Consider the following 27098-nt stretch of genomic DNA (forward strand, 5'->3'; position numbering starts at 1 on the left):
GCGCAGGAGACTGCTCAGAGGGCCCTGGCACGCAGACTCCCCAGAGGAAATGGGGGAACAAGGGGGCATGGACGGGTTGGGGGAGGATCCTGGGTTCGAGCACGCCGGCAACGAGATGGAAGCGGAGGAGAGCGACGTCGATGTACCCGTCACGGACTGGCAGCATGCCAGGGGGGAAGACCTGTATCCGGCATGCACCCCCACAGCATTGGAGCACCCGGAACCCACGCCAGAAGAGGGGGAGGGGGGAAGGGGGGGCTTCGAGGGGGGGATGGATGTCAGGGACTCAGCGGGAGCGCAGGGAGGAGGGGAAATGGAGAGCGAGGGGGAGCAATCTGAGGGCAGCGTAGGAGAATATGACAGCAGCCCGATAGATTCCATGAGCCTCTCCAGCGAATCGGAAGATTCACAGAAGGGGGCGCCGATGGGCAGGGCAAGGGGCGACCCAAGGGGGACACCCCAGAAGCAAGGGGCCAGCGGGGACTCCCAGAGCAGCAGTTGGAAATCAGGACCAGCTTCCCCACCGGAGCGTAGTGGGGGGGAGGAGTCCCAGGTGTCAGAGCCCACATATGCACCACCAGCGAGAGAAGATGAGTCAGGGTTGGCCACGCCTCCATCGGAAAGCGAGTTAACGGTCAAGAGGAAAGTTGCAGGCTGGGCGCGCGCGCCAAGTTCAAAGGTACAGGCGAGCGGCACAGAAGGTAGCCCGGATAGGGAACCAGGTCCTAAAGCCCGCCGGAAGGAGGGGCAAGAATCGTCAGGGTCAGCGTCAGAGGAGTCCAGGAAGGATGAGACCCTAGCGGGCAGGAGAGCCCAGAGGAGAAAGGAACTTAGGAAGAGGTGGAGCAAGGCGAGGGTCTTAAACTGGTGTGGAAGGGGAGGAGACTCAGACGGGACTTCGCCGGTCTAAGGTCGAGACGTAGAGCTGCACGCTGCGGCTTTAAAATGGAAACTGAATCTCAATAAAGACTTTTGTACATAATTACAGCCTAGCGTTGGTCCTCTGTGAGCTGGGACCTGGAGGCAGCTCTGACAGTGGCCCATAAAAGAGGTTAAAAGATTCTCTCAAGGCAAATCTAAAAAACACCGACAACTGGGAAACACTGGCCTATGAGCACTCCAGTTGGAGAACAGCCTTTACCAAAGGTGTCATGGGCTTTGAAAACACTCGAACTCAGGTTGAAGGGGAGAAATGAGCTAAGAGAAAGGCGCGTTTGGCAAACCCTCGCCATGATCAACTCCCGCCTGGAAACCTATGTCCCCAGTGCAGAAGGACATACAGTGTACGGATTCAGAATTGGCCTCCACAGTCACTTATGGGCTCACTGTTAAAACTGTGTTTATGGAAGACAAACTTACTTGGCTATGAGTGATTGCCAAAGAAGAAGAAGACTATAAAGACACCAGTCTCCACCGTGCCTCATTTCCAAAGGGAAACAGACACTGTGTAAGCACCTGGAACCCCTGGAATCCCACATCTCTCAGAGACGGGGGTGGCATGCAACTCTATATTTATCCATCTGCTTAATTCTTCCCATCAGTTACATCACAGCATATGATTTATTGGTAACAATCCTGATCCCACCTTTTGGGAAAAACAATTGTATTGATTGAAATTGTTTTTGCGTGTTATGATTCTCTTCAGAATTAATAAAGAACAGTTTCACCATGCCACTTCCAGAATATTCCCAGTCTAATGAAATTCATGTCATGATAGCAACTCCCTATCAAACCAGAAGAGTCACAATATGATCTTCATTTGGCACTATTAAATTACAGAGTTACACCATTAGAACCTGGGAGGGTTCACTGCAGTCTTTGGGAAGAAGGTCAAAATTGAAAAATGAAACCAGTTTGGGAGAGAAAAATTATTAGAAATAAGACCCAGAATGGATTACAGCAGAAGGGGCTCTGTGCTGTGACTTCTCACAACCTGCACCTATTTTAAAACATGGAGGTGCAGAGTGTTCAGGCCCTTGTTGCAGCAGGAGGAGCCCCATGCTGCTGCCCTTTCTGCCCTGACCTCTGGGCATCTGCTATGTGCTGGCACTTCTCTCCGCAGTGGGCAGGGAACTCCAGAGCTTCCAAGCCTTCAGTGCTGGCGCTGACAGACTGGGATGAATGCAGTCCGTGATTGTGATGTCACGTATGACATAAAGTACATTGTGGTGAACTGGAGAACAGAGTTGCCCACAAACGTCTGGAAAATGTCAGCCAAGTTGAGTCAGACAAAATTCACAAAAGAACATGACTCTCTGTGGAAGGTAATTGGTGGACAGAAGTTGAGACCTTATCTTACATGATTGTCAGATCTTTGGCCTTGTGCTTGGCAAGGCGGGGTGAGACTCATGTGTGTGGAGCAGGAGGGAGGCTGGTGCGAAGGGTGGAGGGGGCTCCATTTCCCTGGCTATGCCAAGACAAATGGTTTCAGCTCATTGGAGGCAGCAGATCACCATGTAGGAGCCCCAGACCCAAGGAGCTGCCCGGCTGCACATGCCTTTTGCAGCTGGAAATGTGCAAGCCATCAAGTAATGTAGCTCACCTGTCTCTCTGGAGCTGCTGGCTCCCCCCTTACCCACCTACCCAACCTAAAGCCCAGGTGTGGTTTTAACGGGTGCACATTAGCACTGGTGTTTCCGTAATTGAGTCTCCTGACTAAGAAAGCTGTATCTGTCGACTGTTTGCTGTGCAATTGTAAAAGAACAAAGATTCTGGTCAACCTATACAGGCCTGGAGCTCTCTCAGGCAATCCATTGTCACACCAACCAGCAATTCAGCAGGGGGAGGAACTGAACCCAGACCTTCCTCTTCCTCCTCGCCTTTCTGTGAAGTGGAAAGTTTGCAAGAGTCTAACAGGCTAAAGACAATGCTATCTTCAATCCATAAAATGCAGCAACAGTTCTGTGGTGCCCTAAAAGGGCTGAAGTGAGGATGGGAACAGGACTGTGGAGCAGCTCTGCCTGAGGACTCCTTTCTGCTCTGGCTGAGAACTCCTTTCTGCTCCACTTCAGCTGCAATTAAACAACCAAATTCAATATCTCAGAGATAGGGAACCCATGTCGTTCCAGGTGATTCGCAAGGGGATGTGAGCAACCACTAATGGAGCATTCACATTTATGTATCTGTTACTTTCTCACATATGCTGTAGATTTTATGTGTGACTTCCTTGAGTAATGTTTTCTTTTGAAATATTTAAGACATTTTTTTGTTAAATTTGTGTTAAATATGTAGTTAATGTTTTAGTTTCCTGTTAATTATGTTTCTTTGAATGTATGCTTTAGATTTGACTTTCTTCAGTAATCTTTTAATCTGGATTGTTTTATTTGATGTTTTAAAGTGTTGTAAGATGTTTTGAGATTTCTTTTCTTTTCCCCCTCTAAAGTGGTAAAGATACGAAGTGAATAAGAATAATAAGAAATAATAATTAGAGAAGCCTTGCTCAAAGCAGTCCATTGCTGCCACTTTACTCCAGGCATGGTAACTTCTGCGCATAACAGCTTCTCCTCTGAGTCTGCGCAGGAGTGTAGAGAAAGAGGGTCCCTGCTGCATCCACAGCAGGATGAGGTGTTTGGTCATATTTCCGGAATAACAAACCAAACTGCCTCCCATGCCCTAGGGACATACCTAGGGATTTATTGAATTATTATTATTTATTTATTTTAAAGTCCAGTGGCACCTTAGAGACCAACTAAGTTTGTTCTTGGTATGAGCTTTCGTGTGCACGCACACTTCTTCAGATACCATGAAACCAACACGGCTACCTTCCTGAATCTAATACCTAGGGGTTGGTCAAGTTGGGCCCCGCCAAGGATGCAGGCCTGGGTGCATGTGTGCAAAATTGTGCCTCTCCACTCTGGTTCAGACTGGCTAGCATCCCACCTGGCCATCTGTGCATTCCCCAGACCACTGCTCTGCTGCTTGGGGTGGGGGGCAATACAGCTCCTTACCCAGGGTGCAAGGGACAAGGAGGGTGTCAATGCAGCTCTTTGCCAAGGGCACTCGAGAGCCTAGGTACACCTCTGGCCCCAATTCACCTTACTTTCCATTAATCTGGGTCCCAAATGGATAAGTAAGGAACTTACAACCATCCTTTGGGTTGCTGCTTGATTAACAATTAATTAACAATTGAGTGGGAAATGTCAACTTTTCTGTTCACTGAAGCTGGCAGATTGCCCTGTGTGAAAAACTCACAGCATCAGGCTCTCCCAGGGGCTCAGTGAACCTGGCTCTCTTGCAGCTCTTTGCTTCCCTTTCTGGACTGATGTCAATGTTTCAGCACAAAATAATAATAATAATAATAATAATAATAATAATAATAATAATAATTCCAATAGCACCTTACTGACCAACTAAGTTTGTTAGCCAGTGTGGTGTAGTGGTTAAGAGTGGTAGATTCTTAATCTGGTGAACCGGGTTCGTGTCTCCGCTCCGCCACATGCAGCTGCTGGGTGACCTTGGGCCAGTCACACTTCTCTGAAGTCTCTCAGCCCCACTCACCTCACAGAGTGTTTGTTGTGGGGGAGGAAGGGAAAGAAAAATGTTAGCCGCTTTGAAACTCCTTCGGGAAGTGATAAAGCGGGATATCAAATCCAAACTCTTCTTGTTATTGGCATGAGCTTTCGTGTGCATGCACACTTCCTCAGATACCAATGTTTCAGCAGGTGAGGAAAAGCTGTTCCTTTGATGAGGGGGATTCCCCAAATGTCACTGACTCCCTTATTCTTTTGGCCCTTGTAGGCCTATGTGTGCATAGTGCTTGGCTTGTACATGTTCTGTTAAAGTTCAGAAAGTTTATGTATTTCACCTTATTCTGTTACTCTTCTATTATAGTTTTATTAGATCTTGATAGAATTTCATGCTGGTCAGCTCTGCATTTTTAGCTGTGTGGGCTCTGTAATCGCATGGGGAGGACTGAGGAGGCTGTCTTCCTTTGTTATATTCTTTTGGAGAACACACAGTCTCTCATATTAAATATTGGACAATGAGCTCTTTATAAACTGCCATTCAAAAAAATGGTTCTCTTCTTTGTGCCCTCTGTCTAGTATTTTTTTGAGAAGACTTGCAATAACGTTTAACATGATATTACAAGGTGATGGTGGGTTTAGGAAACATCTAAGTAATCTTTGGGAAAGATATTTCTGCCTGCCTCAGCTCTCAGTTCTGTTCCAGGATCTGCTCCGTTTTCAAGAGAGCAAGTCCACGGAAGAATAGAGTGCGGGCTCATCCAGCGAGAGAAGAGGAGCACAGTCGGAGCAGAGACACAGCGCCTGCTGCTCTTCCCCGGCAAAAGGAGAGGGCAGAGCCACACAAGGAAGAGCTAGACGAGAATGGTGAGCTGTCAGCCTTAGGCAGAAGAAGGGGGTCATGAAATCGTTGTCCCAGTGAGGCACCCTTTTTCACAGGGAGGGGCTCAGATGCTGTGTTTGAGCCCTCACCCCACCCCCTGGAAAAGGCTGCTTCACTTGCTGGCTGCAGAGAGCAGAGCTGAACTGCTTCTCTTTCGGTGGCAGCACTACTGCCCACAACCCACACCCACCTTTCATGTACTGTATTAGGACAGAACTTGCATAAATGTTTTTTTAAAAATAACTTTTATTCAAAATTAAAACAAAACATATTATCCAGAAACATATCAGCCTTATTTCCCCCCATTTTTCCTCCCTCCCCCCACAGAACCCACCCACCCCACCCCGACTTCCCTCAGTTCCAGTCTTTGATTTCTCTAAAAATGCTGTTTTCTGCATGTTACACAGTTGTATAAAGGAGTCCAGTTCACTTTGTTGTATCTTCAAATACTTTGTAAAGGGTTCCCATTCATCTTTAAAGTCACAGTTATCCTTGTCCCATAGCTTGTATGTCAGTTTTGCCAGTTCTGCATAGTCCATCAATTTTTCTTGCCATGATTCTTTGGTTGGGGTTTCTTCAGTCTTCCATTCTTGTGCTACCAGAACTCTTGCAGCCATTGTCGCATACATGAAGATGTTTTTCAGCTTTTTTGGCAGATCTTTCCCTACAATCCCTAATAAAAATGCTTCAGGTTTTTTTAACAAATGTTGAATGGAACATTTTCTTCAATTTACTGTATATCATTTCCCAAATTTTTTTAATTACCTTACAATCCCACCACATATGATAAAATGTCCCCTCCTTTTCCTTACACTTCCAACATATATTTGAACTAGTTTTGTACATTTTCCCTAACTGCACTGGTGTTGTGTACCATCTGTGCATCATCTTCATGTAATTCTCCTTCAATAGGGAACAATCTGTAAATTTTAGGTCAGTTTTCCATAATTTTTCCCAATCTTCCATCATAAGGTTGTGACCTACATCTTGTGCCCATTTAATTATAACTGATTTTACCTCTTCATAGAAATTGCATAAATGTTAATAAAAAATAAATCACCCATTCAGAATGGCCTGGTCAGGGTTCACTCTTTCCTTTTATCAGAATCACAGATCTGCTTCTGCAACCTGAGGAATCTCCGGGAAGGAACTGGTCCCTTCCTGGTGCAGGCCTCCATCGACAACCTGTGTGCCCTGGCAGAGACCAAGCTGGCCGGGGTCCTGCGGGCCATCTGCAAGTATCGCCAGAGCATCCACAAGGTAGGCAGGAAAACTCTGTGACTGTGAGATGCTCCCAAATGCCTCATGGCCGCTCCCAACAGATTCATGCCGATGTTAAATAGCAATGGCAATAAGGCTTAGCTGCAGAAGGGAACTGAGGGTCTCCTGGATCTGGTCTGCTTGTGACCCCCAATGATTACACATCATTTATGGCATAGGGAAACCCAGCCAGATTGGTGAGGTATAAATAATAAACTTATTATTATTATAAAATGTGGTTGCTACATCCTCATAGGTGAATCATGCTGTGTTCTGCCTCTCAAGATGCTTTTTGAACTTGGAGCCATTATCAGCCATCAGGAAGAGCATCCATCAGAAGGGCTCTTCTGCCGCTGGAACCTTTCTGGATGTTCCTTAGGCACTTCCAAGCAAGCACCACCTGCCAAAGGCACCTACTGACCTTGGGAGCAGCAGGGGGCAGGGGGACCTGAAGCATTTATGTGAAGCAGAGTGGTGTCTGGGAGAGTCAGACACACAGACAGCGATGGTGTGTGTGGCCAGAAAGGAGAAAGCAGAAAGGGTGGCTCACGGGGGGACACAAGGAGGACTGCTCCGCCTTGGTGTTGGGGTGTGGTGGTGAGGCAAATTGGTGGGAGGGTGTCAGGAATGTGCCCCCCCCCCCGAGCACAGGGAAAGAGTTAGACTCAGAAATTGAACTAAGTGAACAAGGGAACAATTCTGCAGATGAGAGCTGGCTGACAGAGTCAAGAAAGGGCAGTTCAACCCCCCCCCCTTCCTGGGGAAGACTCTGTTATCTCTCAAGGGGAGGAAGACTTGGAAGGCAGCCAGAGCATAGCAGATAAGCAGAGGTCAGTGGGGAGGGGGCAGGCCAGCCTCTCAGTCCCCGTTCTAGGCATCTGGATAAGATCAGAAGGGCAGGAGGTGGAAGGTGGGAGTTTAACGTCCTTCCTGCTGTGGGAGATGTGAAGATTCAGACTGACCAACTATTGTAAATGTGAGCAGGCGAGAAGCTGTGCTCTGGATGTGTGGGGTTTTTTGTAAATAAACATACATAAAACTGTCAGAGAATCATTACTTCTTATCAGGGCTTGCTTGCCTGCCAGAGATCATTACAGAGGGCAGCTGACCAGCACTGACCAGAGCAGGCCCCTTTGTGGCACCTGCTTGAATGGAAGCTGGTGCAACAAAGGACCTTCCTCTGGCGCCAGCCATGTCTGCAAAGGAATCTCTTTTTTCAGCTTGGTCATCAGGTGAGTGACAGGAAAGAGGCCCCAGCCAACTGTTAAAATGGCCCACAAGGCCAGGGGAGTTCAGGATCACCCCTGTTCTGCGAGAGGAAAGCCTTGTAGTCCTCCAAGTGAGATGTGAGGGGCCTTGTGCTAAGCTTAAATCTGTCTCTCCCTGCAAGCATTTCTGTGGCTTCTCACCAGCATGAATTCTTTGAGGAGTCAGTTGTGGGTTCAGACGGAAGCTTCTTTTCTCTTCTTTTTTCAGGGTGCCTTGAGTGAATCCAATGCTGGCCTTTGCTGCTTTTTGCATGCATCCACAAACCACCTTTGGCACTTGGCATGAGACTTTTGGTTTCCTTTAGCATTTCCTTCTTTTTTGCAGATCTCTCCAAAGCATCGATTGCGTATTAATGAAATCCTGCAGGCTGTGATCAGGTCGGCACATAGCGTAGACTACAAACTGGCTAAAGTCATCATCAAACTAGCTGCTGAAGATATGCTGAGGACCACAGTAAGGAGCGAACTGGTGAAATAGATGCTTCATATATCACTAAGCTGAAGGAGTGAGCGATGCTGGCTCTCTCCCACCACCTTTCAAGCCTTGCAATATTTTATTTATTTTTTCATTAATTTTGTATACCACCCTTCATCTGTAGATCCCAGTGCAGTTCACAACATAAAATTATAATATAAAAAGCACAAAATACATAATTGTCAGAGCTGCCTCTAGATCCCAGCTCACAGAGGACCAACGCCAGGCTGTCGTTATGTACAAAAGTCTTTATTGAGGTTTAGTTTCCATTTCAAAGCCGCAGCGCGCAGCTCTACGTCTTAAAGCCTAGACCGGCGAAGTCCCGTCTGAGTCTCCGCCCCTTCCACACCAGTTTAAGACTCTCACTTTGCTCCACCTCTTCCTAAGTTCCTTTCTCCTCTGGGCCCTCCTGCCCGCTAGGGTTTCATCCTTTCTGGACTCCTCTGACGCTGACCCTGATGATTCTTCCCCCTCCTTCCGGCGGGCTTTAGGACCTGGTTCCCTATCCGGGCTACCTTCTGTGCCGCTCGCCTGTACATTTGAACTTGGCGCGCGCGCCCAGCCGGCAACTTTCCTCTTGACCGTTCCCTCGCTCTCCGATGGAGGCGTGGCCAACCCTGACTCATCTTCTCTCGCTGGTGGTGAATATGTGGGCTCTGATACCTGGGACTCCTCCCCCCCCCACTACGCTCTGGTGGGGAAGCTGGTCCTGATTTCCAACTGCTGCTCTGGGAGTCCCCGCTGGCCCCTTGCTTCTGGGGTGTCCCCCTTGGGTCCCCCCTTGCCCTGCCCATCGGCGCCCCCTTCTGTGAATCTTCCGATTCGCTGGAGAGGCTCATGGAATCTTTCGGGCTGCTGTCATCTTCTCCTACGCTGCCCTCAGATTGCTCCCCCTCGCTCTCCATCTCCTCTCCTCCCTGCGCTCCCGCTGAGTCCCTGACTCTCCCACCACCTTTCAAGCCTTGCAATATTTTATTTATTTTTTCATTAATTTTGTATACCACCCTTCATCTGTAGATCCCAGTGCAGTTCACAACATAAAATTATAATATAAAAAGCACAAAATACATAATAAAAATAAGGATATAAGCAACCCAATAATTTCCAGTACTTGGGCATATTGCAAATACGGGAGAATTTCATTCAAGTCAGAGCCCTGGTGGAACAACAGGCCATCCCATTAGCCCATCCCCAGTAATAGCAGCTAAGAAAAAGGTGTAGTTGGCAACCCAGTCTATGCTGACCGTAGCTGCTTTTCCCTAGACATCATCTGAGCCTTCAGTGACAGAGATGGGTCTAGGAGCTCCCCAAACAATGCACTTGTTTCTTCAGAGGGAGAATAACTCCATCCACAACTGATGAGCTCCCCAACTCCCAGACCTTGGAGACTCTTTTCACCGAGTCTTCCATCTTACCAAGATTCTTTCTCAGTTTGTTGGCCTCATCCAGCTCACCACTGCACCCAGGCACTGGCTTAGAACAGTCACAGCCTCTTCCAAGTCAGATGCTGCTGAAACCCTGCCCCAGACCTCCCAGAGACCCTTCTAAATGGCTTCATATAGATGTTAAACAGTGCTGGGGTAAAATGGTGCCCTGCAGACCCCAACAGCACAACTGGCAAGGGGCAGCACAACTCCCCAGTGTTATTTTCTGACTGGACTCATAGGTAGGAGCAGAACTGCTGGACCACAGTGCCACCAGCTCATGGAGAAGGTCCAGAGCAGCAAGGTCTCCATTCTCATCCCTCTCCTGAAGACAGTTCTCTACCAGGTTGACCAAGGCAGATTCTGCCCCAAAGCAGAGCCTGAAGCCAGGCTGGAAGAGGTCAAGACAACCCATTTCCACCCAAGGTGTCTGCAACTGGACTACCACCACCTTCTCAACCACCTCACACCCAAAGGGGTATTTGTGGCAAGGGGTATTTGTGGCAGGTAATTGTCAAGCACCTTGGGGTCCAGGGAGGTCCTCTTTAGGAGCAACCAGCCCCACCCCACACAAATGTTGACAGAGGAGTCTAGTGAGGAGTCCTGCACAACCCGCAGGTTCACCAGGGAGGAGCCCTGGGCACCGCCTGGCCTCTGTGTGGCCAGGAGGCAGCAGTAGCCAGAAGTGCCTTTGACCATTTTTCTCTTATACACAGACTCAGTTATCAGTTCTCTGGGTCCTGCAGTGGTCCAGATGAGATTTCTGCAATGTGCTCCACATGTGTCTGCCCTTGCAGGTGCTCTGGGAATCTCAGGTGCCTTGAAATGCAGCCGCCCATGTTTTCACCACAACCAGTTAGCTGGACCATGTTCCAGGGATCTTCCACAACCCCCCTGCCAACATGTTTCCAGGTTAAACTGAAGGAGCTGCTTCTTGTCTTTTAATGGCCTGTGATGATAATTTCTGGAAAACAACCTTTCACCATATTACCCTGACCAACAGCTTTGTCCGCGCCTGTTAGAAATACAGCGGGTGGGGGGTGCCTGAGTGAAAGGTCCCTTCAGCTGCAGTGCTCCCCCCAGAGCAGAAATGGGCAAGTGGCCTCAGCTGCCCGCCTGACATTTATATCCCCTTTGCTTCTGCAGGATCTTCGAGACCTGTACCAGGATGCAGCAGGTGACATCCTGGTGGCCCTCTGGAACCACTTCCCAGTAGAAGTGCTGAGCAAGCTCCTGGATGGCTTCCAAGGGCGGCTGCTCCCATACCGTAGCATCCTCTGTGTTCTGGGGAAACTGGCAAACAAAGGTACAAAAGCCTCATCCTTCCCAGTACTCCGTTTCCACTCTGCCTCTGTGTCTGGTTCTGATCCAAAGTTCTCTGGTGTGTTTGGGATAGGGGTCACCTTGAGAAAACTAGGCCTGCTCAGCCAAATGAGCCAGAGGCAGCAGCCAGCTTCCATCAGCAGGTCCCTGAGAGGTCCCTGCACAGGACCATCACAGAAAACGGCCACCACCCCTTATTATACTGGGGCAGATGGGGGCAAATACCCAGACAGTGTGCTCTAAGAGAGACCCTGCACAGCGGACGCTTCCTGTCTATCCCTCAAGGTCCCTCATTGTTCCCCTTATGCCTCTCCTGCCCCTCCCATGAACAAAAGTCGCCTCACAGATTTGGAGAACTGCTAATGAACTGCTCGTGGCTGCTGCTGAAGCCTGCAAATGAGCTCTGGGGAAATGCCTAGCAAAGCTCTTCTGGACACACACAGTTTGAGTGCTGCTGATAAGCTTGTGTTTATTTTGGTGCACAGTCTAACACTGTCATTACCACCATGTCTACTCAGAAGTAAGTCCTACTGTATTCAGTGGAGCTTAATCCTAGGAAAGTGGGGTTAGGATTGCAGCCTATAATGGCATGGGCTTCAAATGCAAGGACCTGTGATATGCATTTGAAGCCCACACCATCAGATTTAGCATTGCATAGGCCAAAAGGACCAATCCTTGCTTGCTCCACAGACTTAGTGTCTGAAGCGCTTTATGATGCTCATGAAACTCAGTGGCCCTGATCCACTGCCTGCCTTTCCTATGCAGCCTTTACAGAGAGTGACGCCTACAAGACTGATGTGTGGGAGCGAAAGCTGGTGGAGGTAAGGTGAGAGCTCTTCTTCCTCAAGGGCGGGGGGGGGGGGCATTTATTCAGGTGACCTAAGCAGAGCCAACCAGTCACGAGGCAGGAGGAAACTGGTGCACCTTTGTCACAGAGGGGCTGTTCTAACTTGTGGGGTGGAGTGATATTAAAGTACATTAAATTTGCTGGCTAAGTTCAAACAGCCTTTCTTTGCTGCTGGCACCACAGTGAGGACCCTCAGGCACCAGTCAGGTTTTTAAAACTAAATCAAGGGATATATTTGAGCAATCTTGAAGGCCACTCCAAAGCATTTGGCATTGCAGTGGAGGGCCTTGGGAAGAGCCAGCTGTTGCCCTTCAGTCTGTTTCTCCCTTTTGTGTCCTGCAGTTTGTGGAGCGGCTCCTGATTGACGTCACGGACAAGGCCTGCTGTGCAGAGCTCAGCCGTGAGTTGATGAGAATGCAGCAGACCCAGAACGACCAAAGCCCGGAGAAGGTTCGTGGAAGAAGGAAGCCCCATGAACTGCTCTGCTTGTGGGGGGCCTGGGGCTCTGGCCACCCCTGGGGTCAGTGGGGTCCTAGCAATCCGGTCAGCTTTCCAGAAGAAGTTTCTCATGGAGTTTTCATGTGATCCAGTCATGTTTCTTTTCTCCATTAGTTCAGTTCCCTACAGCTGTAAAATGCTGCCCCTGAACCCCTAACCCAACCACAAAGGGAAACCTGCAAGCAAGATTTGAGCACAAGAGCCCTCTCCCCTCCTGCGGTTTCCAGCAACTGGGATTCAGAAGCATTGCTGCCTCCAACTGTAGAGGCAGAGCAGAGCAATCCTGGCTAGGAGCCACCCAAAGCCATACCCTCCTCCATGAATTTGTCCATTCCTCCTTTAAACTCATCTAGGTTGGTGGCCATCCCTGCCTCCTGTGGGAGGGAGTTCCACAGCTTAACTTTGTACTGCATGAAGAAGGACTTTCTATGTTGCACACCACCCCAGTCTCCAAGCAGTGAGAGATTCCAGAGGTTCCAGGTGTTTTCCCCAGCATTCAGTTTCCTGGGAATGAGGGACAGGGGGAATGTGGTGCCTATAGGACCTGTGGTTTATTTACACACATATACAACCTCAGCCTACGATGGAGGAGCTCAGAGTACAGTGGTACCTTGGTCTCAAACACCTTGGTACTCAAACACCTTGGAGCCCAAACACTGCAAACCTGGAAGTAAGTGTTCCGGTTTGCAAACTTTTTTCGGAAGCCAAACATGCTCTATTTTGAGCGTTACACTTCCGATTTGAGTGCGACACTTCCATTTTGAGTGTTACTCTGAGGTCTGTCTGTTTTTGCTATTTATTTTGTTTTTGTAGCTCTTTTTGTGTGTGTGACTGCAGTACATTTTTTATTGCTTTCATTTTATGGATCAATGGTCTTGTTAGATAGTAAAATTCATGTTAAATTGCTGTTTTAGGGGTTGTTTTTAAAAGTCTGGAACGGATTATTCCATTTTGCATTACTTTCTATGGGAAAGCGCACCTTGCTTTTGGAATGCTTTGGTTTTGGAACAGTCTTCCGGAATAGATTAAGTTTGAAAACCAAGGTACCAATGTATTAACCCCAAAAGGTCTTGCTTCTCCCATAGTCACAGCCTTGGTTTCAAACAGAAATAAAGCATGTCTCTCCCTCTCAGGCTTCTGCCAGCCTCCTGCTTCCAGCCCAGCTCACACATGCCTCAACTCTGCCTTTTCTCCTTCTTACTACAAGCCAGTTGAGGAAGGGATAGCTACCAGCACAAAGCCACTTCCTTTGTTACCCCAGCTGCACATAAGTAGGGGCTATTAATTTACCAAGAAGCTGGCCTGGCTATTCCAACAACTGAATCCTTGCCGGATCCAGGAATTAGAAGGGACTTGGGAATACCACCTATCCCAGCCCACTACCACCAAGGCTCACAACACTATTGTAACATGCTTTGGAAAAGAAATCTCAGTCAACCACACCCACACCCACACCCACCCATACACCCACACCCACACACACACTCCAGGTTCTCCCTGTGATCTTGTGGGTGTTTGTTTTCTTCCTCTTCTTCCAACAGGTCTTTCTCTATCAGTATTATGGGGCCATCCTGCGTGTCTCAGATGACTCTCACACACACCCACACACACCCACACCCACACCCACACACACCCACACACACACACACACCCACACACACCCACACCCACACACACCCACACACACACACACACTCCAGGTTCTCCCTGTGATCTTGTGGGTGTTTGTTTTCTTCCTCTTCTTCCAACAGGTCTTTCTCTATCAGTATTATGGGGCCATCCTGCGTGTCTCAGATGACTCTCAGTTAGTCCAGGAGCAGCTCAGCCATCTCCTGGCCTTGCACCACAGAGGACCTTGGGAAGCCACGGTGAGGCAAGGCAGCTGCTCTCCTCCCAGGAAAGGGGCTCCATCACTGCATTTGTAGACAAGCCCCACATCCTCCTGCTGTCCTTGATGGCCCAGCTTGGACCTTAGGGCGAAGTGTGGGTCAGGAGAAGGAGAGCAGCCTGTGAAGTGTTGCACTTTCTGAGGCAGGGAATAGGGGGCTGGGCTGGCGTGGGAAATGCAGGTGGGGAGGCCCAGAGGAGAAAGAGGAGCCATCCTCAGGGCATTTCATTAACCAGGTGAAAGAATTTGAGCTTTGCTTGTCCCGGAGAAAAGTGGCTCTGAGTGTGGGAGAGAAGAAATGCCTCTGAGTTGGCTCCCTTAAGACATCTGTCACCTGATTTCCTGCCCAATCTGACATGATCACAAGGGCCTGGACACATCCCTGGGGACCCAAGGCTGATGTTGGGCCATTGGCACAGCTCAGTAATCCAAGAGTAAAGCAAAAGGTGAGAGGTTTCCAGCCTCCTCCTTGTCCACAGGACCAGCAGAAGGGAGTTCTCTGAAGGGCAAGGCAATGGGAAATGCAGCAGTCAAGCTGGAAAGTAGCTGATGGATCACCAGTTTTCAAAAAGGGGCCCAAAAGAGATCTGGGAAATGACGGGCCAGTTTGATGAATGTCTGCCCTGGGAAAACTGGTGGGAAGCATTATGAAATGTGGAATTATGAAGCAGATAGGACAAGCCTGGTTGAAACAGAACCAGCATGGCTTCTGCAAGGTTAGGTCCTGTCTCATTAACCTTTTAGCATTCTTTTATTTGTATATTTCCATCCCACACAATTCTTATAACTTGATTGTAAGAAAACCTTCAAACAGTTTACAAAACCTTGAGAGTTTTGGAACAAGCATACAGATAGGGGTGATTCAGATGACATTGTGTAACTGGGCTTTCAAAGAGCTTTTGATAAAATGCTGCATCCCAGAAACCCCTGAGTAAGCTCAATAGTCATGGGATAAAGGTCCCCTTGTGGATCAATAACTGGTTAAGAAACAGGAAGCAGAGGCAGTTCTCCCATTGGAAGGAAGTAGGTGGAGCAAGCTTGTTTTCTTCTGCTCTGGAGGGTAGGGCCTATGCCAATGGACTCAAGTTACAAGAAAGGAGAGACCTCGGCTTTTTAACTTGTTCATGAAAGATCTAGAGTTGGGGATGAGCAGTGAGGTGGCCAAATTTGGTGATGAACAATGATACTATGTTATTTAGCGTGATTTAAAAAAAAAACAACCACAGGGTTGTAAGAAGCTATAGAAAGAGTTTGTGAAATGAGTGAAATGGCAGCAAAACGGCAGGTGCATTTCAACATAAGCAAGTATCAAGCGATGTATATTGGGGCAAAGAAGTCTAATCATGGAGTCTGAACTGGTGGTGACTGACTAGGAACAAGAGCTGGATTTGTTGGTTTGCTCTGTTGCAACAGTCAAGAATCCTATGGCATCTGAAAGGCTAATACTTTATCTTGTGGGCCAGAGTTTCATTGCCAGGTGCACCAAGTGAGCAGTCAGCAGGTGGAGAGCCACCTGGATAGAGTTCAAACCCTGCAACCTCAGAAGCGGTCTCCTTGCCCGCTTAGGTGGCCGTTCCATGTCTCTGACTAGGTGGCCTCTGATCCATGAATGCTGATGTCACAATACATTTTGGGTTAGTCCTTGGAGTGCCATCAGTCTCTTGGTCACCTTGAGAGACTTGCCTGAGAATTGTATCCTAAAAGGCTAGTGGATTTAGCAGAGATCTTTAGCGTGTTGTTTATGTTGTGTGCAGCCCTTTGCCATCCAAGGGTGCTGATCTGCTGAAGTGCCTAAAATGTTTGCATTTGTAATCATCTGTGTCTGAAACCTTTCAGAGAATCCCATTGCCTGGCTCCTCTGCCCAGGGAAGAGTTTTGTGTAACTCAGGACAAACATGGTCTGGTCTGGCTCATCTGCTTGTGCAGAGATGGGGCCATGTGCGCACACACCCTGCTCCCTCCTCACCCTGTTTCCTTTGGCTGGTTCCTCCTCCTTCAGGGCATTGCTTCTGCAGTTGGCTTGGCTGCGTCTCGCCACCTTGATGAGGTTTTCAAAGCCTTGGAGAACTTCAGCAAGGCTTATTCCACCCATGAAACATCTACAGAAAGCAGCAGCCAGGTATTATTTCAGAAAAATAATACATTGCCAGGGCAGCGGGGAGGGGAGATGCTCATGGTATTGTATTTCCCTCTCCTTTTTATATTCTTAAACAACAAAATATTTTGTTGAAATTAGACAATTTTTATTCCCAAGTATAAATATGGAAGTTATGAGTTTCTCTTGGACATGGCTATGTTGTACTTCTGCAAAGACTAGCCTACCGGTTACAGTACGAGCCTACTGCTCGTGACACAGCCAAAGTCTGGTGTTCTCACTGGTTCTCAGGGAGGGTGAGGCGACTTCTGCATTGTCTCCCATTAGTTGCATGGGGCAAAAGAGCTTGATTGCCATTGGGTCCTCCTTGCTGCTGGCTGTGGCTTCCCAAACTCCTTGCTCTGCTCCACTCTGTTTGGCAATGTCTCTCTGTGTCGCAATGACTCCAGAACATATGAGACTGCCTTAAGCAAGTGTGGCAAGTCCTGTAATGGAGGCTTTGCGTAGTCCCTCCTGATGACCTCTGGCTCATCATGGGCCCAAGGCTGGACAGAAGGCAAGATCCTTGGCCTTTCCCAGAGTGCCTGCAGGATGCATTAGACACGCAAGGCAGCTGCCCTCAAACCCTGAATTCAGCACTGTGCTGATTCATGTCATTCTCCACCCCCACCTCCGCCTGCAGAAAGGGAGGCTGCTGCAGAACTTTCCACAGTCTCACCAGGGAGGCCTCTGACCTCGTTCTCCACTAGGCGGGCACTAAGGAGCCACCTCTGTCTGCAGAGATTCCAGGGATCTTGTCTTCTCAAAAAAGAAAGTCAAACTCTCTGCTGCTTGAGTGAAGGGAAGGACCTTTGGGGGAATGATAGATGGAGGGTAATCCCGGACTTCCGGGTTAGTGACATCGGCAAATGGCGGAGTTCCTCCGATCGGAGGAACGGGCTCCGTGGAAACTGGGTCTTCCCACCGCGGCGAAGGTGGGGACCCGCTAGAAATCCCAGGTGGAGAAGCCTGGGAACGTGGGGTTCAGCAGGGCACCAAGAGCGCCTCCCCCACTCGCGGGGAAACCCCTTTTTGGGGGCTCCGGAGCGGAGTGGGGTGAGCAGCGCGGTGCTGCGAACTGACTGCTACTTTCACAGAGGGGAAGACGCACAGCCATCGCCGGAGAGCGCTGACTTTTTCCTGATGACAATTGGACTCTAAAACAAGTACCCGTGAGTAAAAACGGAAGATTTGACTAAGAAACTTATGAAATTTATGAATTAGGCAACGAAGCGGGAAGGTCTAAACAGGAAGTCCGCCTTCTGCTTTTTGTAAACAGACTGAAGTAAAGATTTTGCAAGCTAAATAGCCTGGAAAATTGATCCAAAGATTGAAATTTCCTGCATTTATAACTAACAAAACCCCCTTGACAGCAGGAGAAAGGGGGGGGGGGGACTTTGACCGTTTAATCCTGCAGAGAAAGAGTAAAGGAATATAAGTTTCTATCGTCCCAAACCTGGGAATGGGGAGTCAGGACAGAAATGGTTGGAGATCTCCATTGATTGAAAATGGAACACTTTTGACAGATAGTTAAAAAAGAGAAACAAATGAACTTCAACGCTGCTTTCTGCATCTTTCTATTTTAAGGAAACAAAGTATTTGAAAATTGAAAGTAAATCTCCCTTTGTTGGATACTTTTTAAAGATGGACGTTAGAAACTGTGTCCCCTAGAGGGAGCTTGTCAGTTTGTTGCTGCAGTTCACAGGGAAACGTTATAGTTGTGAGAATTAGACCGTGGGACCAGCTATTTGACCTTGAACAGAAATGTGCAGGGAGGAAGTTCTAACGTCTGCCATTGGCAAAACAATTGCTATGCTGCAGCAGTTGCATGAGAAAATGAATTTGATGAATGAAAAGTTGGACTTTATGACTGCTGTTGCCAGTAAATATGAGCTAACAGGAAACAAATACAAGGAAATTCTACAACAAGTAATGCAGGAAACTGGCTTGATAAGGCAAGTCCAAGGGCAGATGAAGATGGAAGAGGCCGCGACTGCACCTCAAAAGATACAAAGGGAAAGATCCAAAGTCCTGCATGACCAAAAGCTGCAACATTGGAAGATTGAATTTGGAGTGTGTCTGGAAGTGCCTGGAGTCAAGGAAGCTCTTAGCTCTGGTGGGACTGTGAAACAAGTTGACAGCTACTTTTGGAATAACTACTTTTTGAATTACAAAATTAAAATAGGGGAGGGGGATTCTGCCTTGCCGTGGCGAAGGGGCTTGAAGAACTCAGAGAAGCTATGAACTATGCCGAGCAGGGCACCCAAGATGAACAGGTCATAGTGGAGAGTTTTGACCAAACGTGATCCACCTGGAGGAGGAACCGGCAAGCCACTCCAGTATCCCTGCCAAGAAAACTCCATGGACAAAGACAACAGGCATATAAAAGTTATGACGCTGGAAGATGAGCCCCTCAGGTCGGAAGGCGTCCAACATGCTACTGGGGAAGAGCGGAGGGCAAGTACAAGTAGATCCAGAGCTGATGAAGCGGCTGGGCCAAAGCCGAAAGGACGCTCAGTTGCGGATATGCCTGGAAGCGAAAGGAAAGTCCAATGCTGTAAAGAAAAATATTGCATAGGAACCTGGAATGTAAGAACCATGAACATGGGTAAGTTGGAGGTGGTCAAAAATGAGATGGCAAGAATAAATATTGACATCCTGGGCATCAGTGAACTAAAATGGACGGGAATGGGTGAATTCAGTTCGGATGACCATCATATCTACTACTGTGGGCAAGAAACCCGTAAAAGAAATGGAGTGGCCCTCATAGTCAACAAAAGAGTGGCAAAAGCAGTAACGGGATGCAATCTCAAAAATGATAGAATGATCTCGATACGAATCCAAGGCAGACCTTTTAACATCACAGTAATCCAAGTTTATGCACCAACTACTGGTGCTGAAGAAACTGAAATTGACCAATTCTATGAAGACTTACAACACCTTATAGAAGTGACACCAAAGAAGGATGTTCTTCTCATTATAGGGGATTGGAATGCTAAAGTAGGGAGTCAAGAGATAAAAGGAACAACTGGCAAGTTTGGCCTTGGAGATCAAAATGAAGCAGGGCAAAGGCTAATAGAGTTCTGTCAAGAGAACAAGCTGGTCATCACAAACACGCTTTTCCAACAACACAAGAGACGACTCTACACATGGACATCACCAGATGGGCAGCATCGAAATCAGATTGATTATATTCTCTGCAGCCAAAGATGGAGAAGCTCTATACAGTCAGCAAAAACAAGACCTGGAGCTGACTGTGGCTCAGATCATCAGCTTCTTATAGCAAAATTCAAGCTTAAACTGAAGAAAGTAGGAAAAACCACTGGGCCGGTAAGATACAATCTAAGTCAAATCCCTTATGAATACACAGTGGAAGTGAGGAACAGGTTTAAGGATTTAGATTTGGTGGACAGAGTGCCTGAAGAACTATGGATGGAGGCTCGTAACATTATACAGGAGGCAGCAACGAAAACCATCCCAATGAAAAGGAAATGCAAGAAAGCAAAGTGGCTGTCCAATGAGGCCTTACAAATAGCGGGGGAGAGAAGGCAAGCAAAATGCAAGGGAGATCGTGAAACATACAGGAAATTGAATGCAGATTTCCAAAGAATAGCAAGGAGAGAAAAGAAGACCTTCTTAAACAAGCAATGCAAAGAAATAGAGGAAAGCAATAGAATGGGAAGAACCAGAGATCTGTTCAAGAAAATTGGAGATATGAAAGGAACATTTTGTACAAAGATTTCCATAATAAATGACAAAAGTGGAAAGGACCTAACAGAAGCAGAAGACATCAAGAAGAGGTGGCAAGAATACACAGAGGAATTATACCAGAAAGAAACGGATGTCTCATATACCCCAGGTAGTGTGGTTGCTGACCTTGAGCCAGACATCCTGGAGAGTGAAGTCAAATGGGCCTTAGAAAGCACTGCAAATAACAAGGCCAGTGGAAGTGATGGTATTCCAGCTGAACTATTTAAAATTTTAAAAGATGATGCTGTTAAGGTGCTACACTCAATATGCCAGCAAGTTTGGAAAACTCAGCAGTGGCCAGAAGATTGGAGAAGATCAGTCTACATCCCAATCCCAAAGAAGGGCAGTGCCAAAGAATGCTCCAACTATCGCACAATTGCACTAATTTCTCACGCTAGCAAGGTTATGCTTAAAATTCTACAAGGAAGGCTCAAGCAGTATGTGGACCGAGAACTCCCAGAAGTGCAAGCTGGATTTAGAAGAGGCAGAGGAACCAGAGACCAAATTGCAAACATGCGCTGGATTATGGAGAAAGCTAGAGAGTTCCAGAAAGACATTTACTTCTGCTTCATTGACTATGCAAAAGCCTTTGACTGTGTCGACCATGGCAAACTATGGCAAGTTCTTAAAGAAATGGGAGTGCCTGATCACCTCATCTGTCTCCTGAGAAATCTCTATGTGGGACAAGAAGCTACAGTTAGAACTGGATATGGAACAACTGACTGGTTCAAAATTGGGAAAGGAGTACGACAAGGCTGCATTTTGTCTCCCTGCTTATTTAACTTATATGCAGAATTCATCATGCGAAAGACTGGGCTGGATGAATCCCTAGCCGGAATTAAGATTGCCGGAAGAAATATCAACAACCTCAGATATGCAGATGACACAACCTTGATGGCAGAAAGTGAGGAGGAATTAAAGAACCTTTTATTGAGGGTGAAAGAGGAGAGTGCAAAATATGGCCTGAAGCTCAACATCAAAAAAACGAAGATCATGGCTACTGGTCCCATCACCTCCTGGCAAATAGAAGGGGAAGAAATGGAGGCAGTGAGAAATTTTACTTTCTTGGGCTCCATGATCACTGCAGATGGTGACAGCAGCCACGAAATTAAAAGACGCCTGCTTCTTGGGAGAAGGGCAATGACAGGCCTAGACAGCATCTTGAGAAGTAGAGACATCACCTTGCCAACAAAGGTCCGTATAGTTAAAGCTATGGTTTTCCCAGTAGTGATGTATGGAAGTGAGAGCTGGACCATAAAGAAGGCTGATCGCCGAAGAATTGATGCTTTTGAATTATGGTGCTGGAGGAGACTCTTGAGAGTCCCATGGACTGCAAGAAGATCAAACCTCTCCATTCTGAAGGAAATCAGCCCTGAGTGCTCACTGGAAGGACAGATTGTGAAGCTGAGGCTCCAGTACTTTGGCCACCTCATGAGAAGAGAAGACTCCCTGGAGAAGACCCTGATGTTGGGAAAGATGGAGGGCACAAGGAGAAGGGGGCGACAGAGGACGAGATGGTTGGATAGTGTTTTTGAGGTTACCAGCATGAGTCTGACCAAGCTGCGGGGGGCAGTGGAAGACAGGAGTGCCTGGCGTTCTCTGGTCCATGGGGTCACGAAGAGTCGGACACGACTAAACGACTAAACAACAACAACACCGTTTGGAATTCCCCGGAGACCCTCTCCTCAAGGAGAGAGGGAAGAAACCATGAAAGAAACCAACAAGGGAGAGGGAAGGGTGCAAGTACAAACAGGAACAAGAAAATCTGCAGAGGGGGCGTAGAAGAGACCTGAGAGCCTTGGACATTAGAACACCAGATTGATGGACAGGATGTAATGGTTAGAATGGACTGACATAACCCGAAACCAGGAAGAAGGGACGTTGGATTTATTTAGAAGAGAATTTCTTTTTATATATTTTCGTTTTGGAATTAGTGTGATACTAATGAAATATTAGAATATGTTGGAAATGAATTAATTGGCTTTAGTAGAAAGGTTTGAAGGAGGTATGCATAAATATGGTTTAAATTTTGAAATTTTATGGTTCTTAAGGTAAGATAAGGTTAAAGAAATCAACGGTAAATTGAATAACAGAATATAGTAAAAGTTGGAAAGGATATGTTGAGTTAACGGGGGGGGGAAAAGAGAGAGACAGATTGTTTTATTTAAATAAAAATTGTGAAGTATGGGAAGAATTTGCTGAAATAATGAATTAAGATAGAATACAAAAAGGGAGGTGTGAGGAGGTCCAAGAAACAAGTAAATGAAAGGATGTAATTTGGATTTGTATTTTTTTCTTTTTTTGTTATTCTTTTTTTGTTTTTTGTTGTTTTGTTGTTGTATTTCTGTTTTTTCTTGTATTTTTTTTTCTTTTTGAAATTCTGAATAAATATCATTTAAAAAAAAAAAAGAAGGAGGGTAATCCCATTGACTTTGGCTTCCCTGTAATGCTGGACAGGATCCTGGCAACACTGACTGTCTCCCCCACCCCCAGGACTTCAAGTGGAACACCCTTCTGCTCTGCTATGGGCAGGTGGCCCTGGGGATCAAAGATGAAGTTCTCCCGAGAGTGGACCTGATTCTGTCCAAATTGATTGAGTATTGCACCACCAGCCCAATGGTATTGTGGCCATTTTTGCCTTTACGATAAAGAGAATGGTGTTATGCACTATGTGTATCAACAAATCGCTGTATTTGTTGTTGTATGTTTTAATTGTTTTCAGGTTATGGTTTTTAATTCTATATCAGTTATGTGTTTTGTGACATAGGAAGGGCAGGATTTATTTTGTTTCATAACTTTTCTATACCAATTAGAATAATAGAGTTGTAGAGTTGGAAGGGATCCTAAGGGTCCTCTAGTCCAGTGTTTCCCAACCTTGGGCCTCCAGCTGTTTTTGGACTACAACTCCCATCATCCCTAGCTAGCAAGACCAGTGGTCAGGGATGATGGGAATTGTAGTTCAAAAACAGCTGGAGGCCCAAGGTTGGGAAACACTGCTCTAGTCCACCCGCTGCTATGCAGGAATCTCAACAAACGTGTCCCTGAGAGATGACCATCCAACCTCTGCTTAAATGAGATTTATATAGGTATATAAAAAAGAGTGCCTTGGAAGCCAAGATCAAGTTTTGGAGCAAGTACTCTTTGGTGAGAGAAACCCAGCAGAAATTTAAAATCACAACATATGCAAAAAAGTAATGTGTGGAAGTATAGGCTCTTAGACCTTTAAAATAGCCTCTTCTATATTGCTCCTCTCTTCCCTTAGCATAGTAAGAGACCACATGTTTAGTAGGTTAAAAGGGATATTTTTACAAACTTTTCAAGGTCAGGTTCATGTGCTTTTCCACACAGCAGTTAGAAAACACAGGCAGTACAACTTAGGTTCCAGAGTAGTGAATGTTTCTAAATTATTTGTGCAGACACACTAGGGTGACTTGTTTCAACTACATGTTCTGAGCTTGGAGCAACCAGCTCATAACTCCTTACTGGTAAGGTTCATAATATTGATCAGTCTGACTGCATATATAAGGCAGCTTTTTAAGTTCCTAAAACCAAAAATCCAGTAAGAGCAAAATCAAACAATAAACAGCTGCACAGAGATATGCAGACTTTAATCTCAACAGCAAGGTCAGGTCTGGGTCTGCTTCCAGAAGGGTAGAAGAGAACCAGGTTCATGGAGATGCCAGAGCTTGGGGAATCTGGCAGCATGGAGGCCAGACTGGAATGCAAACCAGGTGACACTTGTTGCAGGGCCTCCTTAGTGGAGCTTAAATCTCAGGAGAAGGTTGTGGCATGGGGGGGGGGGAGGAGGCATGGGCAGAAATAAGAGGGTCCCCTGACCTTGAGGGATCTGTGGGTAGAAACCAGCATCTTGAACTGGGTCTGGAAAACAGATCAACCTCCAGGGCAGCTGCCACCAGTTAAATACCTTTGGAGTCAGAACTAGTAGTTGCCATAGCATCAGTGACAGTGATCAAGTCCCCGTCAGGTCACTAGCAAACTGCAGAGCTGCAGAAGGATCTCTGCCAACAAAATGGCAAAAGCAGGTTCAGTGCAAGGAAGTGTAACATAATGCCCATTGAAGCAAAAAATGTGTTTTTAATGTTGTACACCACCCTGGGACCTTTTGATAAAGGGTGGTATATAAATTGTAGTAGTAGTAGTAGTAGTAATACATCAATAGGGATTGAGCTGACTGCTAGCTAGGGAAAGCTCAAAGGAAATACTGGTTCCATGCTCAGCAGCTGTGGTGCCAGACATTATTCTGGTGAGACATTGAAGCTGCACCTCATTGCCTCCCCTTTTGTTCATTCACCAGTTCAACCTGGGCACTTTCCCCCAAATTCTGAGCAGCTCCTCGTTTGATTTTCACTGCCACAAATAACTGGCTGCATCAGCCACAAACATGGCCTCTACATTACTCGCACTGGATCTTTTCAAATGAAGAACGTATTTTCTTGTTCCCTTTATTTCAACAGGTCTTTTAGGGCTTTCAGACAATAGTTAATATTACTTGGTTAGCTACATGAATTGGAAATCCTGATGCCAAATAGCAATGTGTATGCTACAAAAGGCATCACCTTAAAAGAGACTTTATTCATTTATATCTTGCTCTTCCTTCTCAAGGAGCCTGGCACGGGACACAACATCCAAAGCCAGCAATTACACCTCTAAAAATTGCATGAGAAGCAGCATAACAAACCAGCATAACAAGAGAACAGTTGAATCCCAGAGCCAATTTATGACCCAAACACTTGAGCAGGTTTTAATGTGCTTTCAACTGGTATCCAAATAATAGCAGACATACATGCCAAAGAACCGACAATGAAGGCCTCTCTTGAAATGGTGCTTGCTATTTGCACTTCTTCAAAAGAAGTTGTATTAAATGTTCCATTAAAATATCTGTTCCCTGGTTAAAAGGGGGGAGAACTTTTTACCTGATCAAAAGTTGTTTAAATAGCTTAATTGGTTGTTTGAACTTTGCAGACTGTGCACTTATTCTATAGAACAGGCACATCCAACAGGTAGATCGTAATCTACTGGTAGATCACTGGCTCCCCCCACAGAAGCTCAACAACTATGAGCTGAACCACCCACCCACCCCCAAAATGAGGGTAGATCCCTGCCAGATTTTAATTCAGAAAGTAGATCACAACCCCTGCTAGAGAATATCTTGCCTACAAAAGAGGCTTACATAAGGGTTCAGCATTGTTTGATAATGAGTGTCTGTTTTTTGCTCTGGGTTTGGGTTTAGACCATAAGCCTGAAGAAAACCTTTTTGATTGCGGTGCTGATGTTCCTTGAGGCCGTTTCTGCAACAGGAAAAGCACACAGCCTTCGAGTGTACATGAAATCCCCCCTTGTGGAATGCCTGATAGTAAGTCAGCTGCACACTCCGTACCCAGAAACCTGTAGTAAGTGAACAGACTAATCTGGTTGCTTCTCTAGACTTGCTACACCTATAAGCTGGTGGTCTGAGGAAGCATCCTCCCTGATCATCACAGTGGTGGGTCCTCACCAAGTCTCTGCCCAGTGCCTGGCCACTGATCCAGAGACAGTTTGGGGTAGGACACAACCCAAACCCATAAAGTTCACTGGGCTGATTTGGGCCAGCTCTGTCCAGCTCACAGGTTGTTTGTTGCAAGTGATCAAGAGAAGTCACACTGCTACTCTGTTCTGCCATGGTAAGACCCCACCAGGAATCCCCGGTCCACATCTGGGTGCTACAACTCAGGAAGGATATTGACAAGCTAGAACATGTTCAGAGGAGGGTGACCAAGATGATCAAGGGTCAGGAAACCAAACCTTATGAATAATGGTTGAGGGAGTTGGGTGTGTTTAGCCTGGAAAAGAGAAGACAGAAGTGACAAGAGGTGGCAGAGCAGTTCTGGGTCTGCCTGCCAGGGCGCCTGCCATGCTCAGTGATGCCACTCACACTGTGTCCCTGCAATGACTGGCAGGTGCTGATTGAGAGAGAGCCCATCCATGCCCTGACGGACACCGTGCGCCAAGACGCCATGTACATCGTGACACAACTCAGGTAGGGGCAAAAGGATGCTGGGGGGGGGGTAAAATTCAGGGCTGCTCCCCTGACTGAAAGTGGAAGGGGGGATGTGCTGAGTGGGTCCCTCCTCAGAGACCGGTGAACCTGCCTGTGTGACTGGCCCAGACAGTAGCCCAAGCAGCCTCTGCATGGGCTCAGGCAGAGGGGAGGGCCCCCCGGCAACCTCTGAGGGAAGATGCTGGAGATCAAGCCTTCTACATGCCAGGCACATGTCCTCAGAGCTGAGGGGTTCCCTCCCTTGCTACCATCCTTGACTGCAGCTGCAGGGTGGTTAGGAGCCCCAAGGTGCCTTTGTCGGACTGATGTGGATGTGAATAGAAGGATGTGACTCAATCGACTTGAGCACAACCATCATTTCACCATTTGCTGCCGCAGATTAATCTCAGGTGTGTTTCTTTTTCCTCAGCAAACTGAAGCCTCCCCTTGAGGCAGAGAAGAAGACCAGCCTCCTCTGTGCTTCCTTCCAAAGCATGTTTTGCTTGGCCCCCTTGGAGCTCCTGGAAGGGCAAATTGCAGCAGATGAGCAGGCAGCCAGCGTCAAAGTGAGCCCTTCCCTTTGCCATCTCACTTGCATTGCAACATAGTTTCCGGATGAGAACTGCCCTGGAATTTACAATGAGCAGATGAGAGATCTGGCAAATCCCAACCAACTGTGCATGCAAATTTATGCACGTCTGTTTGCATGCCTCCACTTCCCATTGGCTGCTGCCATTGCATTCCCAGGGCTGAGCATGGTGCTCTTCTGGCAGTCATGCCCCAGATGCTTATGGGGTGCGCCCCCCAGGCTCTGCCTTGCCTGGCCTCCTTGGCTGGAATTGCAGCTC

General features: G+C 47.2%; 1 protein-coding gene across 3 annotated transcripts in view; it reads left to right on the forward strand.

The window, feature by feature from the left end:
* Positions 1-1067: 1067 nt before the first annotated feature.
* The window catches only part of LOC307223807 (maestro heat-like repeat family member 5), a 48092-nt gene continuing 22061 nt past the window's right edge, over positions 1068-27098 (forward strand). For 2 of the 3 annotated variants that reach the window (XM_079990108.1, XM_079990107.1), the window contains exons 1-13: positions 1068-2264; positions 5170-5330; positions 6452-6606; positions 8200-8328; positions 10920-11079; positions 11862-11917; positions 12286-12393; positions 14193-14309; positions 16329-16448; positions 22707-22832; positions 25465-25587; positions 26171-26250; positions 26681-26816. In XM_079990108.1, coding sequence (XP_079846234.1) covers positions 2248-2264; positions 5170-5330; positions 6452-6606; positions 8200-8328; positions 10920-11079; positions 11862-11917; positions 12286-12393; positions 14193-14309; positions 16329-16448; positions 22707-22832; positions 25465-25587; positions 26171-26250; positions 26681-26816 — 1488 coding nt within the window. In that variant the 5' untranslated portion in view covers positions 1068-2247. The remainder of the gene's footprint in view (positions 2265-5169; positions 5331-6451; positions 6607-8199; positions 8329-10919; positions 11080-11861; positions 11918-12285; positions 12394-14192; positions 14310-16328; positions 16449-22706; positions 22833-25464; positions 25588-26170; positions 26251-26680; positions 26817-27098) is intronic. The other variant, XM_079990106.1, reaches the window with a different exon arrangement.

The sequence above is a fragment of the Podarcis cretensis genome (assembly GCF_951804945.1).
Source record: "Podarcis cretensis genome assembly, chromosome: 9".
In the NCBI taxonomy this organism is placed as follows: Eukaryota; Metazoa; Chordata; class Lepidosauria; order Squamata; family Lacertidae; genus Podarcis; species Podarcis cretensis.